This window comes from Mytilus trossulus, chromosome 3 (genome assembly GCF_036588685.1).
Source record: "Mytilus trossulus isolate FHL-02 chromosome 3, PNRI_Mtr1.1.1.hap1, whole genome shotgun sequence".
NCBI classification, from domain to species: Eukaryota; Metazoa; Mollusca; class Bivalvia; order Mytilida; family Mytilidae; genus Mytilus; species Mytilus trossulus.
In genome coordinates, this window is record NC_086375.1 from 39,371,674 (window position 1) to 39,387,963 (window position 16,290).

General features: G+C 32.6%; 1 protein-coding gene across 1 annotated transcript; it reads right to left on the reverse strand.

Annotated features, from left to right (window-relative positions):
- Positions 1-13,974: 13,974 nt before the first annotated feature.
- LOC134710757 (complement C1q-like protein 4) lies at positions 13,975-15,987 on the reverse strand. The gene is made up of 2 exons (XM_063571153.1): positions 15,683-15,987; positions 13,975-14,420 (listed from the first exon to the last, which is right to left on the reverse strand). Exons 1-2 carry the CDS (start codon positions 15,960-15,962, stop codon positions 13,975-13,977), a joined length of 726 nt encoding a protein of 241 aa, XP_063427223.1. The 5' UTR covers positions 15,963-15,987.
- Between the last annotated feature and the right edge of the window lie 303 nt (positions 15,988-16,290).

Genomic DNA, 16,290 nt, shown 5'->3' on the forward strand with positions numbered 1-16,290 from the left:
TCCCCTTCCCTTTCATGAATTTGACCTACCGAATTAGACTATTTACCGAATTTGTAATCACATAAGCAACACGACGGGTGCCGCATGTGGAGCAGGATCTGCTTACCCTTCCGGAGCACCTGAGATCACCCCTAGTTTTTGGTGGGGTTTGTGTTGTTTATTCTTTAGTTTTCTATGTTGTGTCATGTGTGCTATTGTTTTTCTGTTTGTCTTTTTCATTTTTAGCCATGGCGTTGTCAATTTGTTTTAGATTTACGAGTTTGACTGTCCCTTTGGTATCTTTCGTCCCTCTTTTACTTAAGGGACGACTTTAAATTATCTATTTATCTATTATGTGACATTTCCACAACTTAACGAACAATGCACATAAAATTTACATATAGACGACTGTCTTGGTGTTTCGAAATTGTCTTTGCGACTAACCTCATTAATGCGACTGCTGCCGATAGAAAATATCAAAGGCCTGGCAAGACTGACAACTCCTTTAAATGAATATTCATTCAGAAAATATCTATTCGACCACTTTCCACTGTGTATGTAAAACTATTCATTTTTCAGACAAACCAAAATCAGTTTCCAAATTCACAACAGTAAATTGACCTCATAAATAATATGCTTGAACGCCGTAAACTTTCTTCGAAATTGCCTTAACTTGAGGAACTTCGTGAAACGCTAAGTAGTACCAACAAACACTTACCACAATAAAAACTAATTCAGTATATGTTTTCACTTATGTTCTTATAGCTCTTGGTCATATGCTTAGTAATAATTAGTATATTTTAGGATTAAAACATCAAGGTTTCGTGAAGTGAACGGATGTTTAACGTTACATTTTTGAACAACTGCTTTAATTCTTATGAAAATTGACCATGTTTCTTATTCTGTGATCTTCCTGCTACTACGCTTTGTTTGGTTATATTGAAGCGTTTCTGCGTATTAATGTATCTCTAACTTTCAAATGATAAGTTGTGAGCATTCACGTTGAAGATGAAGCCATAGAATCGCTTCTGACGCACATGATTTATCAAAATGCTTTATTAATTTTTGCACACTCATGTGTTGTATTATTATCAGATACAATCATTGTTAATATAAATAGTAAGCGACCATTTTATGATAAAAATTATTAATACACCCTTGCACCTACTTCGATAAGTTTTATCTCATCACAAGAAATTTATTAAATCTTAAAAAAGCAACATTTTATAGTTGAACGTAAAAAGGTGTAAAATTTGCACTCAGAATGATTCTGGTAAGTTGTATATCTATTTAAGGAAATTATTGCGGTTACAAAATAGTATGACTTAAGTCAAGATTTTGCTTAGAAACCTTGAGTTTAGAATTTCCTCGGAGTTCTGTGTATTTCTACCTATAAAACATGTAAGAGGTCTTTTGGTTTCCAGAATAATACTCGAAGTGTGATAAAAAGATTCAAACGGAAATTTTCTGCTTGCCAAAAATATTGTACATTTCTCTAATATGGTTTCTAGACAAGTTTTTTTTAATCCTATGAGGATCGCATGCATTTCTTTAACAAATTGGGAATGGAAATGGTAGTCTTGATCTAGAATTGTTCTTTCAACACTGTTTAATGCAAACTCGGTTGAGATACGTTTAATAGCATTATATTGATAAACTAAAAAACATATGCGGTGAACTTTGTGTTACAGCTAATTCACATATCATGTGTTAGGGTGACATTTAATGTTCATAAATATTTCGTTTTGTTTACCTACTTATTCTAGATGTGATCTCTGTTTCATCTCATAGAGACACAAATTGGAATAGCGGACACATCGAAATCTAAGAAAGACGTAAACTGTTGGAGGGGTGGTACTTTTTTTTATTATAAGTTTTAACTCTTATAAGTTCAAGGCATATACATGTTAAAAATATACCGTACATCCCTATGTTTTGAAATTTGCAAAAACATAGAAGCCGTTGTTAAGATTTTCATGGTAAAAGTGCCACCACAGTTTTAGTCGTTAAAAGGGTTTCGATAACCGATTTCATTGTCATTATCGACATTATAAATTTTGCTTTACCCGAGATCTTATTTTTTCAAACTGTCAATTACGTCTTCAAATCCTTTGCATGTGTACTGGTTGATATCTAATAATAGACAGATGATGTATTTTTTAATTGTAATTGTCTTTGAACTAGCTTTTTATTATTCGTTACTGTAAATACTCTCAGATATGTACCTGTCTCCTAATTCTTTTTTTTATTAGCTGTGCTTTTGTTACATTTAATTTTTTATTCAAACACTGTATATAATGAGTGTATAATGCAACTAATCAAAGATTTCAAGATGGAAGGTAAAATAGAAAAAGAGACTCATTATTTAAACAAATTGTGAGTAAGCCATCATAATGTTATTTTTGAATGGTTTATATTCATATAACGTTCGTTGAAATATTGTTGCGTTTTAGAATATGTTTTATGAGCTAAAAGTGGTTTTCTGATAGAAAGCAGTCTATGCGCTCTTTTATATATATATAAGTTTGATATCGTGCATCCTTACACTCCATCGTAGACGACTTGTTTATGATAACGAAAACTAAACTAAACACACTCGTGCACTATGGATTACAGATTTGTTATGATACATCTTATTACAAAACAATACTCACTCTTCCATCAAATTTATATTGACTACTATCTTAATGATCAAAGTACATACTTCTATTTATCTTCTAATAACTGTTCATGTGTTGCATATTAGCAGATAAAATTTAGTTTAGATTTAATTAAAAAAAAAGATTGGGTATCATTCTCAATTAGACAACTCTTCATAAGAGAACAAATGACACAGATATTAACATCTATAGGTCTTTGTACGGCCTTCAACAATGAGCAAAGCCCATACCGCATAGTTAAGTGCGACATCAAAGACATGAACATAAACCATAATAAAATAGAAAGTACAACTTGTTTGATTGACACGGATCTTTTTCCAGCATGACACATTTTGATTTTAAGAAAGCTTATCAATTCTATTTTAAGTTTTTTCTCGACTTTTTGTTTATATTCAATTTCCATTAAATTTAAGGAAAAATTCCTTATACTTTGAGTAAGTCAGACGTAATGAACAATACGATAATTTTGATGTTGAATTTACTCGTTCTGGACACAAAGGGAACTTTATTTATCAAGAGCTTCCAGCTGATACTCAGACTTTGTAACATCACCAGTGTTTTGGCAGAAATATGTAAAACCAAGGGTATATCAAAAAACGCTTCGTCTTTTTTTCTAAAAAAAACCGAAGTGCATCGACAAGACAAAGACTTCTTGGTAAATATTCCGTTTCTACTTTTTCAAAAAATACACGGTGGTCTTGAACTAGATTCTAGGGACCGTTGTTGTTTATCAGCTTAATAACGTGTTAAAGTATTCTTATTGTTTTTACTGGGTACATTGTTTTGGCAATATCCATATGACGTGACTCGGCACCTATACATTCCGTCATTGTGTTGTGTGGATTGTTGCTATATATCTTGTTTTTATAGTGATTAAGATAATATAACAATTACCGAATAGACTATATTTATAGAATTTGTAATAACATAGGCAACATGACGGGTTCCACATGTGAATCAGACTCTGTTTTCACTTCTGGAGAACCTGAAATCACCCCCAATATTTGGTGGGGTTCGTGTTGCATTGTATTTAGTTTTCTATGTCTGGTGACCTATTAACTGTCCGTTTGTCTTTTAATTGTTAGCAATGGAGATGTCAGTTTATTTTCAATTTATGAGTTTGACTGCTACCTTTTGTATCTTTTGTCCCGCTTTTAAGACTGATGTACCCCATATCTCATCACTGGAGAATTGTGATGGTGTATGACCTAATTTCAACATGAGTATAAATATTAATACACAAATTAGCACGAACAATCGTATAATGATCATTGGTTTAGTGTGCTTGATTTCATGTTTTTTTTTATTTCAACTGCATGTGTATCTAAAGTGTCATTTTTACATTAATTAAAGATATTTATTTGGGTTTTTTTATCGAAAAAGTCAACAAAATCATTGTTTTCGGAGTTTTCCACTTTTTTCCACCACTTTTAACACTTTAGAACATGCTAAGGTTGATTTTGACAAAAAAGTTACCAGAATTGACTTGTAATAGCGACAAAGTATCACAAAATGACAATTTCATACATTTTTGAAAAACAACAAAATCTATTGTTTTTTTTGTAATAAATCATAGCTTATGATACTTTAAAAGCTTAAACTTTAAATAGTCAAATAAATCAATAATCCATGTACATATTCTAATATAATTACGTTTAACTGATTTGTTCGTGAACTTCATTATTGACTGAACGTCACTTGCGTCATAATGCATGTGGGACAACGGGATTATAATTTCATTTTTATTTCATGATTGACTAAAACTGATGACCAAGCTATTCTATAGCTATATGCCCCTGCGGGCAGCAAATGGATGTACGGTTTTTACTATGTCCGTCCGTCCTTATGTACGTTTCATATTCTATAACTTTAGTTTGTTTCAACCAAACGCTATAAAATGTATACTTACTACCACCAACCATATATCAAAATTGAATTTGGGTGGCAGCACTTTTGCCTTTTTTTTTTTATTAATGTCCCTTTAAATGGATCGGTTAAAAAAGTGCGACATTTGCAATATATTGTTCAGAAGGTTGTATCTGTTTTCAAACGACACAATCGTTCACTGTTCAAACTGAACAAGTATGTAAAATAAAGCAAATTTAGTGTTTAATGAAAGTTGGTGAACGCAGTCTAAATCTTTAATTTTTGACCTTTTAGGTGCAAAGCAAATTAGCAAGGATTGTCTTTCAAACTTAATTTGATATGTTTAATATTACGTTTGCAACAGCTATTCATTTTTGTTATAGGGTCTAACTTTCATAGGCATTCTTTGTATTGTTCAAGTCTTTGCGCTACCATTACCTATAACGACAGAAAGATCGTACAAGAGAATTGTTTTAAATGATACAGATGACGGCAATGGCAAACAGATGCTGGAAGAGCGATCCGATGAATGTCATTTGATGTTAAGTACAGAGGATACCATAAAAGCAAAACAAACATTTCAACAAGGTATATTAACGGATGACAATGTTTTCGCATTTTATATTTATCTATCAAAGCCGAAAAACATAACGAAAGGGACATTAGGAAAATATATAGCCAACGATGAAGATGGGAATAAATGGAATGGTCTTCAAGAATGGTTTTGGGTTAAGGAAGATATGAGGTATTACACTCTCAATCTCCCAATTGATTTAGATGCTTTAACATTTAAGATATCGAAATACGGTACGAAAAATATAGATATTGGGTGGACACTTTCAACGAACTGTCAAAAAGACAATAAAATCGAATATAAGAATGAAACCGAATTGATTCTTAACTATATCTGGACGAACGTCATTGGTAATCAGACTGATTCATATATCTGTCATCGCAATTTTAAAAACGACATTGATTACCTGGAATTAATTTGGTTGGTAACTTCAATATGGGTTGGGTATAATTTTGACTGTTATGAAGTAAATTCATTAAAAGAAGGAATAAAGGAGAGTGTATTGATATCTAAAAATGATTTAACAAAACTATTAGCGTTTGCTGTTTGTGTCCTCGGTTTTATGCATCCATTTATATGGTACATTTTTGAGTCTATACAAATTCAGAAAGAACGTGACATATTTACATATTACAAAGATGTTATTGATTCTGAAAAACCTTATGGAATAGTAAGATGCATGAGAAAGTGTTTATATCCAGGCAAGCGTAAGACAGAGACAGAAAACACTGTGTTAGAATCAGAAACCCCAGCAACAGGTGACATGATTGAGTATGTTCCCATTTTTAGATTCTTTATTGTCATCACATTCATTATTTTTTCAATGAATTTGTATAAACTGAATGATATGAAACATGAAATGTTCAAACACAATGGGTACTCAGAATTCCCCAAGGTTTATCGCTTTGGAATTCCGTTATACAATACCAGACAATTTCATCTAGTGGTAATATATGTTTATATTATATTATCAGCTATTGTATATTGCATATCAAACTCGTGGGTATATACACTCTACAATGACTCGGATGACTTTATCATTTGTATACCGTATGATATATTTAACGGAAAATATGTTATCCCTATGAAAACCTTTACCAAGTTAACGTGTAGTAAAAAAGAAAAAAAGGATCCATATTCGTTTCGAGCAAGTCAAAAACTAATTTTCCGATTTACAATGATATTTAATATACGATTTTGGCGTTTTATTGTCACGTACTCGATGTGTAGTTTGTCTCTTTGCTGTTTCAAAAAAGATAATTGGTACAAATGTTTATTCTTTACCTTAATAAAATATTTGTTGGACCGTTACTGATTGCCATAAATCTTCTGATAAACGGAGTTTTTTGTTCACTACCGGCATTATGGTTTATACTTTTCATACCTCTGCAAATGGCAGGTTACGGTAGTACTAAATCAAGCACGAATTCCACGGACAAGTGTAGCTTATTCACACGTTTTTCATATTTTGTCCAATTATTGTTATACATTTTGTATTTATTCACACTGAGACAGCAAGCCGCATTTTTTATTTTCATTATCAGATGTTGTTTTTACACTATAATTGTTGGGTTTACTGGAACGGACAGGGTATGGCGCATCTACATAACAGTTGTAGCCTCTTTTACCTATTTTATGTCGTATATGAATGGTTTTGTTAATTCGTATAAAGTGCTTTTGAAAACAGTTTTTAAGATTTCTAAAAGAGGCGAACTAGATGAAAGAAAGTTCAATCATATAATTGATAATTGTTATTCTGTTCAAAAGAGATTATTTTTCTTGGTTGTGAAGACAACATTAACAATTGTGTTTCTTTCGGTTACATTTCTGATATTACGCGAGACTGGTAAATTTGATAATTCCAAGTATCTGAACAATTTCGTTTCTTACTTGATGGTTTTGATATCCCCCAAATTAGTATCTATATTTTCACAAACAAGTCCAGGGGAAGACGTAAAAAAACAAGAAAGCAACATATCGGAATTGCTTGATGAGGAACAAGAAACACAAAATCAGAAACAAGAAAACGAAAAAGATTATTGCTGGCAAACTTTCAAATACCCCTTTAAATACTTGGATAAAAGTGAAAAGTTTGCCAAGTGTTTACAATATGTCAGCTGCGAGTGTTGCTCCAAATTTTGTCAAGTAGTGAATGCTGTGATATGTCAGTTTCATTTATCCACTGACGATAGGGAAATCCTGACACTTGATGATACAATTTTTACATTTGAGGCAGGTTCTACATTTTTACCATGTTGTAAACCTTGTAAAAACATCGCAGACGATCCTGTTCACCTTATTAACGATATTGAAGACTCTTTATAATTGGAATACAGATTACGGAACTCTTCTAACGATAACACAACACAGACAAACAAAACATTTAGAATTTAATGGTAGTTATAAAATATAAAGAATTAATGTTATTTAAATGAATCATACACTTTATCATGATAATACTTCTTTGGTCAGTAATGAATAATGAAAGACAAGAACTTTCTTTTCTGCACCTTTTTTTTAAACAAAATAAGATTGTGATGTGTATTATTGTTTCTAACAACCTTCAAAAATAGCTCTTAAATTCTTAATAAAATAATAAAACAGATTTGATAATGGCCACAAGACCCCGAATGATGCAACGCATAAACTAAATAATAAATGTAGAACAGCCATATCATGAAAAATTTAAATTGTACTAGCTTATCATCAGTTGCAAAATTCTGTATTGAAATTTTAATTGCTTTAACCAGATAACGATCTCATACGTAATAAGAGAAAAAAGAAAGGTGTATATAAAATTCAGGCAACGTGAACGTTTCCTTGGCAGAAATATAATACAACCAAAAAGAATGATAGATTCAAACCAAAGGCGTTAGTATACTTCCTAATGAAGTACTTATACATCGTAACAACGACTGCAGTAAATAACGACCATTATTCACATACACGCAGTTACCTACTCGATAAAACTATTTTTTTTCCTTTTTAGATAAAATATGTTAATACGCAATCCATATAAATTTTAACTCAAATGTATTTACAATTTGTTATTGTAACCAATGAATTTGCACATATGTATATTCATTATTGTTTTATTCATTAATTTGTTATTATTTGTTTGATAATTGAATTGTTATTTTTGTATTTGGATGATGAAATTAAATATGTTCCTATATTTGTACATTAGAATATTTATAATCAACATTTATATTTTGCTGATGCATAAAATATGTGTATACTTGTTGACATAATATTTTTTTCATTTATATAAATGTATATTGTTTTCCTTTTACTCAACTATACTACGTAAAAGACAGAAACGTTACATGCTTTCAAGATCATTCTAAATTTCAATTTTTTATATCACAAAATTAATAACAATTAGTTAATGGAATAGTAAAAAATAAAAACACAAAAATACTAAACTCCGAGGAAAATTCTAAAAAGAAAAATCAAAAATCAAAAGGCAAAATCAAAAGTCCAAACACATCAAGCGAATGGATAACAACTGTCATATTTCTGACTTGGTACAGGCATTTTCTAATTTAGAAAATGGTGGATTGAACCTGGTTTCATATCTAGCTAAGCCTCTCACTTGTATGACAGTCGCATCAAATTCCATTACATTGTCAACGATGCATGAACAAAATAAACATACTCAAATAGTAAAAATGTCAGAAATAGGGGTACAGCAGTCAATATTGTGTTATCATCTTAATATCACTATAAAAACAACAAATGTAACGAAGAAGCAAAAAAAGGCATACATCAAATTTAACATACTCATTTTGCTTTTCTTATACGACTTAATATCTATGTAAAGTCTACCCGTAAACGATAGAAGGTGTTCAGTACTGGTGTAAAATTGCGCGTTTTAAATTCTCACAGGTACACATAAAAATAATTTTAAGTAAGCTAACATAATTTTGAAGAGAACAATAACAAGTTGTCTCTTTTGAAAACAATATTGCACAATTTTAACAGGACGGGTACAGAATTCAGTTTAATATGTCAAAACCTTGTATGACCACCTCCCATATTTATGGCCGCCTGTCTGACACCCCCGTTGCATGGAATCAATAAGACGTCGAATAATGTTTTAAGGGATGTTGTTCTAATCCCTGAAAAGTGCTGCTTGGAGCTTGGCGAGCGTTTCCGGTGGATTTTTGCCAATTCTGATACGCCGTCCAAGTTTGTTCCAAAGATGTCCATTTGACGAAAAACATGGAGACATTACTGGCCAAGGCAAAACACGAGTATGGTCATTCTTCAAAAGGGTCATCAAAATGTATGCCACGTGACAACGGGCGTTTTCCTGCTGGAAAACGTGGTTCAAACGATGTTTTCGGAGAAACGGGAGAACAACTGGAGCAAGAATATCGTCCCTATACCTTTTTGATTTAGGTTCTCAACGATGATTTTGAGTTCGGTGCGTTCCTGTGAGGTTATTTCACCCCATATCGTGATTCCGCCACCACCAAACCGATCTGTTTCCTGCCCGCATGCATTAGAAATTCGTTCATTGCGCCTCCGGGAGACACTGGCTAAGCCGTCGCTTAATTTCAAGTTGAATTTAGATTCATTGGTAAACAGAACCTGACTCCATGTTTGCCTATTCAATCGAATCCGTACCCGAGTCTATTAAAGTCGAACCATCCTGTATAAGTTTCTCCAATGGACGACGAGCTTTTTAACAAGCTTGATACAATCGGTTACGAACTGTTCCAGCAGATTTTCGGTTGTTATGTCTTCTGTGGGTTTGTCATGCAGCTTGTTACGCGCTTACAAATCGATTCTGGAGATGATAATGCGGATATGCTTGTCTTGACTTAACGTCGGTTTAGGTGGCCTGCAACTACGGGGGCCATCATTTGTTGTGCCAGTACATGTATCTCTAAGACGAGTCTCAATTGCAATAGTCATTCTAGAGACATTAAAATGATTAGCAACTCTGCACTTGAGCCATTCCTGCTGCCAACGTCTCAATAGGTCGCTTTCTCTCATTTTGACGTAGACGGGGCATTGACTAACGTATACCTTTTTAATTTTTTTAATGTGAACTTTTGTAAACAAACGTGTTCGACACAATTATTGACTCAAAGGACAACTCGATTCTATCTCTATACAGGTAATTTTTTGAAAAAAATTGTTATTTGATTTAAATCAGAAAATGACGTAACGTCATTTCCGATATTTTTATAAATGAGTAAATTTAATAAATAAATCAATCGGGTTTATAGTTGTTATCATGAACATATTTTAAATTAATAAATGTGATATTTTCAAATTAAAAACCAATGTAACGTTTCTTTTTTTTGCCTAGTATATAATATATAACGCAACATCTAAATGTATCTTTTTTCAAAAAAGCTATTAAGGACTATACTTTGGAGAAGAGATGCAAAATAATACTTAAAGATATGTTGTAAACAATCTGTCAATACCATGGCATAGGATGAAAAACGACAAAAAACAACCCACAAAATAGAACAACTAGAGACTAAGTACAACGAACACCACTAAACTGCCATTATCTAAGGTGCTTTAGAAGTGTACGCAGATTCTTCTTCCCATTTGGCAGCGTATTGTTGAACTTGTAAGTTCAAATCCGGTCATAAATTAAATGTGGTCGGTCACATTCGAGAAATGAAGACGGAATTGTCTCACAACAATCGGAACAAATCCGTCACCTGTGAAACAGATATTCATTAAGTGTCAAACAATTGTCGTCAGGATGATGCATTACCCTCATTTCATAATAACCTTTCATAATTTTCACAGTGTTGGTTTTGTTAAAACCTGTTCAAAAGGTTCAGATAATGCAATTGATATACCTGATTAAGTCTAGATAACATAACTACCATGTGTACGGATAAGACGATATATATGTTTTCTTAAAAGTTGACACAACACTTCTGTCGTCTTAAAATGCGAGTGTGACTGTTACTGTTCAAGTGTTTGCGTCACACACACAGTAAAGCTGTAATTTCACAATGTAATGGACAGAAAGGATATCGAACTTACATCCAACGAATGAGTAACGTACCGCATATAACAGACACCTTACTTATGTGTTCGGGGTAAAACGAGTGAACAAGATAAGCGAAAAATTAAAGACGGCAATAATAAAAAATGTAAATCATATACAGGTGCCATAAATAAATTTAAAACGTTTTCGTGAAATTATTTCTCAAAATACCGCTCTAGGATAGTGGCGGAAAAGTTAAAGTAAAAATATGTCGGATCAATCTTGAATAATAAACATTCATAATATTAATTAATCTGACATACCAATAATTAGCATTTTTGATGCGATTAGTTATACTTCCGTTTATAGATATAGGAAGATGTGGTATGAGTGCCGATGAGACAACTCCCCATCCAATTATGTCCGTTTCACATCCACTTTATCTGTTCTACTTCCAATAGAAGTACGTTGGTAATTAAGTGTAAACAGACCTCCAACAGATGTATAATTGACAAGTTACGGAAACAAACAAAAATAGAGCTTGATAAATGATACAAATAATGTAGAATTGTTTGTGTAAGTCTTCATTTCGCCTCCAACTTTCCAAACTGCAAAAGATGTCCACATATGTTCATTGCACATTGTCATTCCAGTTGATGTGTGAGTTGGACTCGTTCTTATTAATGTGACATCGCCTTGGGTCATATCAACAACGGCTTTAATGGAAGATCTCATAAAGTCGCACAACCTGCAGCTTCTAGCAAAACCACGCGGATGGATACTTTTACATTCACAAATTATTAAGACACTAAGTACAAATCTCATAGTACTTGCAGTTACTGACTGCTATTTCAAAGGCAATAACAATAAAAGTTAAAATCATGCATCTAAAACAAAACAAAAATAAGCAGTACGATACCAAAAACGATACGATTTAATTGAAAAACATATCAAACAGTCAGCGAAATACATCACCTTGAATAATGCCAAAATACAGTTATCAACAGTTTGTAGAGCAATGATTGTGTACATAATATAAAAAAATTGCTCAATTTTAATTTACTGACTAATTACAAAATTAATATTAATACTTTTTAACTTTTTGACACAATCCACGTTTCTATTTTTATGCCTTACCTACGATAGTAGAGGAGCATTATGTTTTCTGGTCTGTGGCTCCGTTTGTTCGTCCGTCCGTCTGTGCGTCCGTCCGTTCAGGTTAAAGTTTTTGGTCAAGGTAGTGTTTGATGAAGCTGAAGTCCAATCGACTTGAAACTTAATACACTTGTTGTTTATGATATGATCTTTCTAATTTTATAGCTAAATTAGACTTATGACCCCAATTTCACGGTCCACTGAACATAAAAAATGAAAGTGGGAATTTCAGGTTAAAGTTTTTGGTCAAGGTAGTTTTTGATAAAATTAAAGTCCAATCAACTTGAAACTTAGTACATATGTTCCCTATAGTATAATCTTTCTATTTTAATGCCAAAATAGATTAATATCCAACTTCACGGTCCATCGAACATGAAAAAGGATAGTGCGAGTGGGACATCCGTGTACTTTGGACACATTCTTGTTGATTCTATTTTAACTCCTTGCAATTAGATAAGTTACTGCTGGACGTCAGAGCAAAAGCTATCGGCCTTCAAAAATAAAACTAAAGCGAAACATTTATCCTGAAGCGAGATATTACTCTATATGTAAATCATGTTCTTGATAATGATAACATGGATGTATCATCTATGCATTTGAAAAGAGCCAAATAGTGGAAACCTCAACCTAAATTTTCTTGCATGAAAAACATATGTGACTTCCCGAATTGAACTATTTACCGGCTTTGTTATCACATGAGCAACACAACGGGTGTCACATGTGGAGCAGGTCTTCCAACCCTCCGAAGCACCTGAGATCACCCCTAGTTTTTGGTGGAGTTCGTGTTGCTTACTCGTTAGTTTTTCTATATTCTGTCATGTGTACCATTGTTTGTCTGATTTTTTAGCCATGGCGTTGTCAGTTTATTTTCGATTTATGAATTTGACTGTCCCTCTGGTATCTTTTGTCCCTTTTTTACAATTAAAAGTCAGTTCCAATTTCTGTTTAGTAAAAACGTTAATTCCTTTGATTGAAAATGATGCAATGAATAATCATCAATATATTTTTCTGGTCTCTTTTTGCTATTTAGCTATAGTTTTGTATTCCCTTTGTTTACTAATAATAGGTGTTGTAGTGATACTTCACTCATAACTAACGATTAAACTCATAAAGGAACCCCCTCCCCCCATTAAGCATTATGTATCTTTTTATTGTTTTAATACTTAACACTTGGTTATTTTTATAGCGAATACACAGCCTTTCCCCTTGTACTCTAATATTTCATCATTTTGTGATTGACACATAGATATTTGTTGCATGAAGTGCTAGCAATGATTTCCTTAGGAAAAGTTTATTTATCAAAACAATTGATAGAACAAATATGAATATTGATCAATTCAAGTACACTTTCTACGTCGCAATCACGTTTGTGACTCAGGGCGAGTTTGTTTTGGATTGTTAAGGTTGTTTAGGATTTCTTGTAAAATACAAAGGATAGCACATAGTTTACTAACAGATGAATAATCTATGTTTAAAATGTTATAGCAAAATTCTCTATATATTAAAATCTGTGAATTTTCTATAAAATTCCTGACTCTATTCGACATATCATCGCCCATTCTATTTAATGCAATAATACAATAAATTTTAACCGAGTTTCCCCTTGGTATGTGTACAATATGGCACATCTCTTATATTCATTATCTTTACTGTTTTGATATTGTTTCATTCTGAAAATTTCCCTTAAAAACAAATGGTCATCAACCTTTTAATGTAATGGGCAGTGGGAAAAAACAAAATGAATGATGAAATTTACAATTTATTTTGTAACTTTACATCCTGTCTCCGATCCTCCAACCTGCAAAAGATGTCCACATATTGCCATTGCTTACTATGGTTCCAACTGGTGTGTATGTTGGGCTAGTTCGTACGAATGTGACATCCCCTTGTGACAATTCAACAACGGATACTGTAGATGATCCTGTATAGTCACAACCACTAGCAGCTTCAGGAAAAACCACGCCTTGTATTTGGTTATTAGAAACAAGTTCAAATGCACCAAAGCTGCTGCATTCTGGGACGATAGTATATGAAAAAACGTAAATACCGTCAACAGGTGCCGTAAACACTCCTGAGAACTTGTTGTATCCATTCCCACTGTTTGTGTTAATTACGTCAAATATAATAGTGTGATGTTTCGCAGGCGTTTCTTTCTTAGACAGACGAGCATGGAAAGCTACAATAGTTACTCCAGGGTTTGCGCTTAGAAGACGACTTTCTGCAAAGGATCAATATCTCATTAAATATGTAGATAAATGTTATAATTTCTGTTTTCGATATCACACAAAAAACACGAAATAATAAATTATTTAAAAAATTACAAAACGATACTATTTTCATTAAAAGAACGATAATCTGCTTAAATATTTATCACACTACAGTCAATTTTAATATCCAGCAAAAGATTTTTTTTCTTATTCAAATGCAAGTGCAAATAAACTCACCATAGAAACCAGGATTTGTAGGCCAAATAATCTGTGAAGCTGACGAGGACTCAAAAGTCCGATCGGTTTATGTATGAAACAATAAAGGCGATGACCAAATTTTTTTTTTAATACGTAATAGTATGCAATAAGTTGATTATTTTCAGAACATTCGTTTGGCAGCTGTCAACAAGTCTGGAAGTATTCGTCTTAACATTTTAACACAATTAACAGTACTAAATTTAAACCAATTAATTCATTTAAAGTTAGTGATCTACCATGTATGTTTTGTTTCTGAAATGTTTTAAATAAGATAAGGACGAAGATTCAAATGACCAGGACGCAGCGCATTTAGTAATTTTAGGAACTGTATGTGTTGCAATGAGTGTCATAAGTATCATAAGTTTCATGTAAAATATATATATAACTAGATTATGAACAAAATAAGCATATTGCTAAAAATATGGATTGATTACAAGCAATGGGTACCCTCCAATAAACATATTGTGGAACAGAGAAAGAGTTTTGCCCTTATGAAATCTGAATAATTAAAATTAATCCTAAGATACATTTCTGTAATGATCATACAGACAATGGAAACGACATGTGGACCATACGTAGACACATATAGTCCTTTATGGTCAAGAAATTATCAGATAACACATACTGCTATTTCTAATATATCTCATAGATCATGAATACATCAGTGAAGCCAAGAAGAAACGACATTATATTTAAAAGGATCACATTATCCTATTCCTCTTTATGTCAACACGAAAGGTTGTTGTAAAAGCTTTAGTCTATTTCAAAATATTAAACTGCAGTTAGTCTGAAAACTGATTAAGGGACGGACACAATGTAACGGGGACAGCTAAAACAATTTAAGATTCCTCTAAACGATAAAGGCAATCTATTTCACTCGAGCACCCATGTTGCGTGTATTTTGCATTCAACCGAATCTTCAATTTCAACCCGGTATATGTATTGCCTATGTTTCAATATATATGCCATTTATATTATTTTACTTCTTTTCTTATTCTTTAAAAATTGTCATTACCTCTCGTTAACTCCTTAACTATATTGTCCTGCTGGTCTGATCTTTGTTGATCTCCACGCCGTTCCAAACTTTTGAGTTGTTCCTTTTGGCCTTCAATAATCTCACCGAGTTGTGTATTATTTTGTCGGAGAGTTTCTACGTTTTCTTCCAAATGAATTATCCTTGAACTTTGGGATTTCACGATGTTTTCAAGTTCCGATAATCGCGAAGAGATATCTGACATACCACCCTCCGCCTCAAACACACAGAGCACAAAAAGTACGGATGTATGTATAAACATTTTACTTAATTCCAACGCGTTGCAATTTATATATTCAGTTCACACCAATAAAAATTGCTTATCTGACTTCTGACAAATGAACCGTATAAACTATCAAATCAAATAAAGGCATGTCAGATAAGAAATTAGCTTGGTCCGAATGACAGTGTATGGAAAGTGCGAATATGGAAATTCATTTCAAATGTGTAGTAGAGATGTTTTTGTTTGGTATCATGTTCCCTTGTTGGCAAACTACAGCTCAATTTAAATAATCGAAAAAAATGGATTTTTTGAGGGGTAAAATATAATTGTCCTATTTCGAAATGGATTTATGGCAATGTTTTTATTG

Excerpts from the sequence above, each read along its gene's own strand:
- LOC134710757 (XM_063571153.1), bottom strand. The coding sequence starts at position 15,962 with ATGTTTATACATACATCCGTACTTTTTGTGCTCTGTGTGTTTGAGGCG. Across the intron at positions 14,421-15,682 it reads AGTTAAGGAGTTAACGAGAG|AAAGTCGTCTTCTAAGCGCA; the intron begins GTAATGACAATT and ends GATCCTTTGCAG.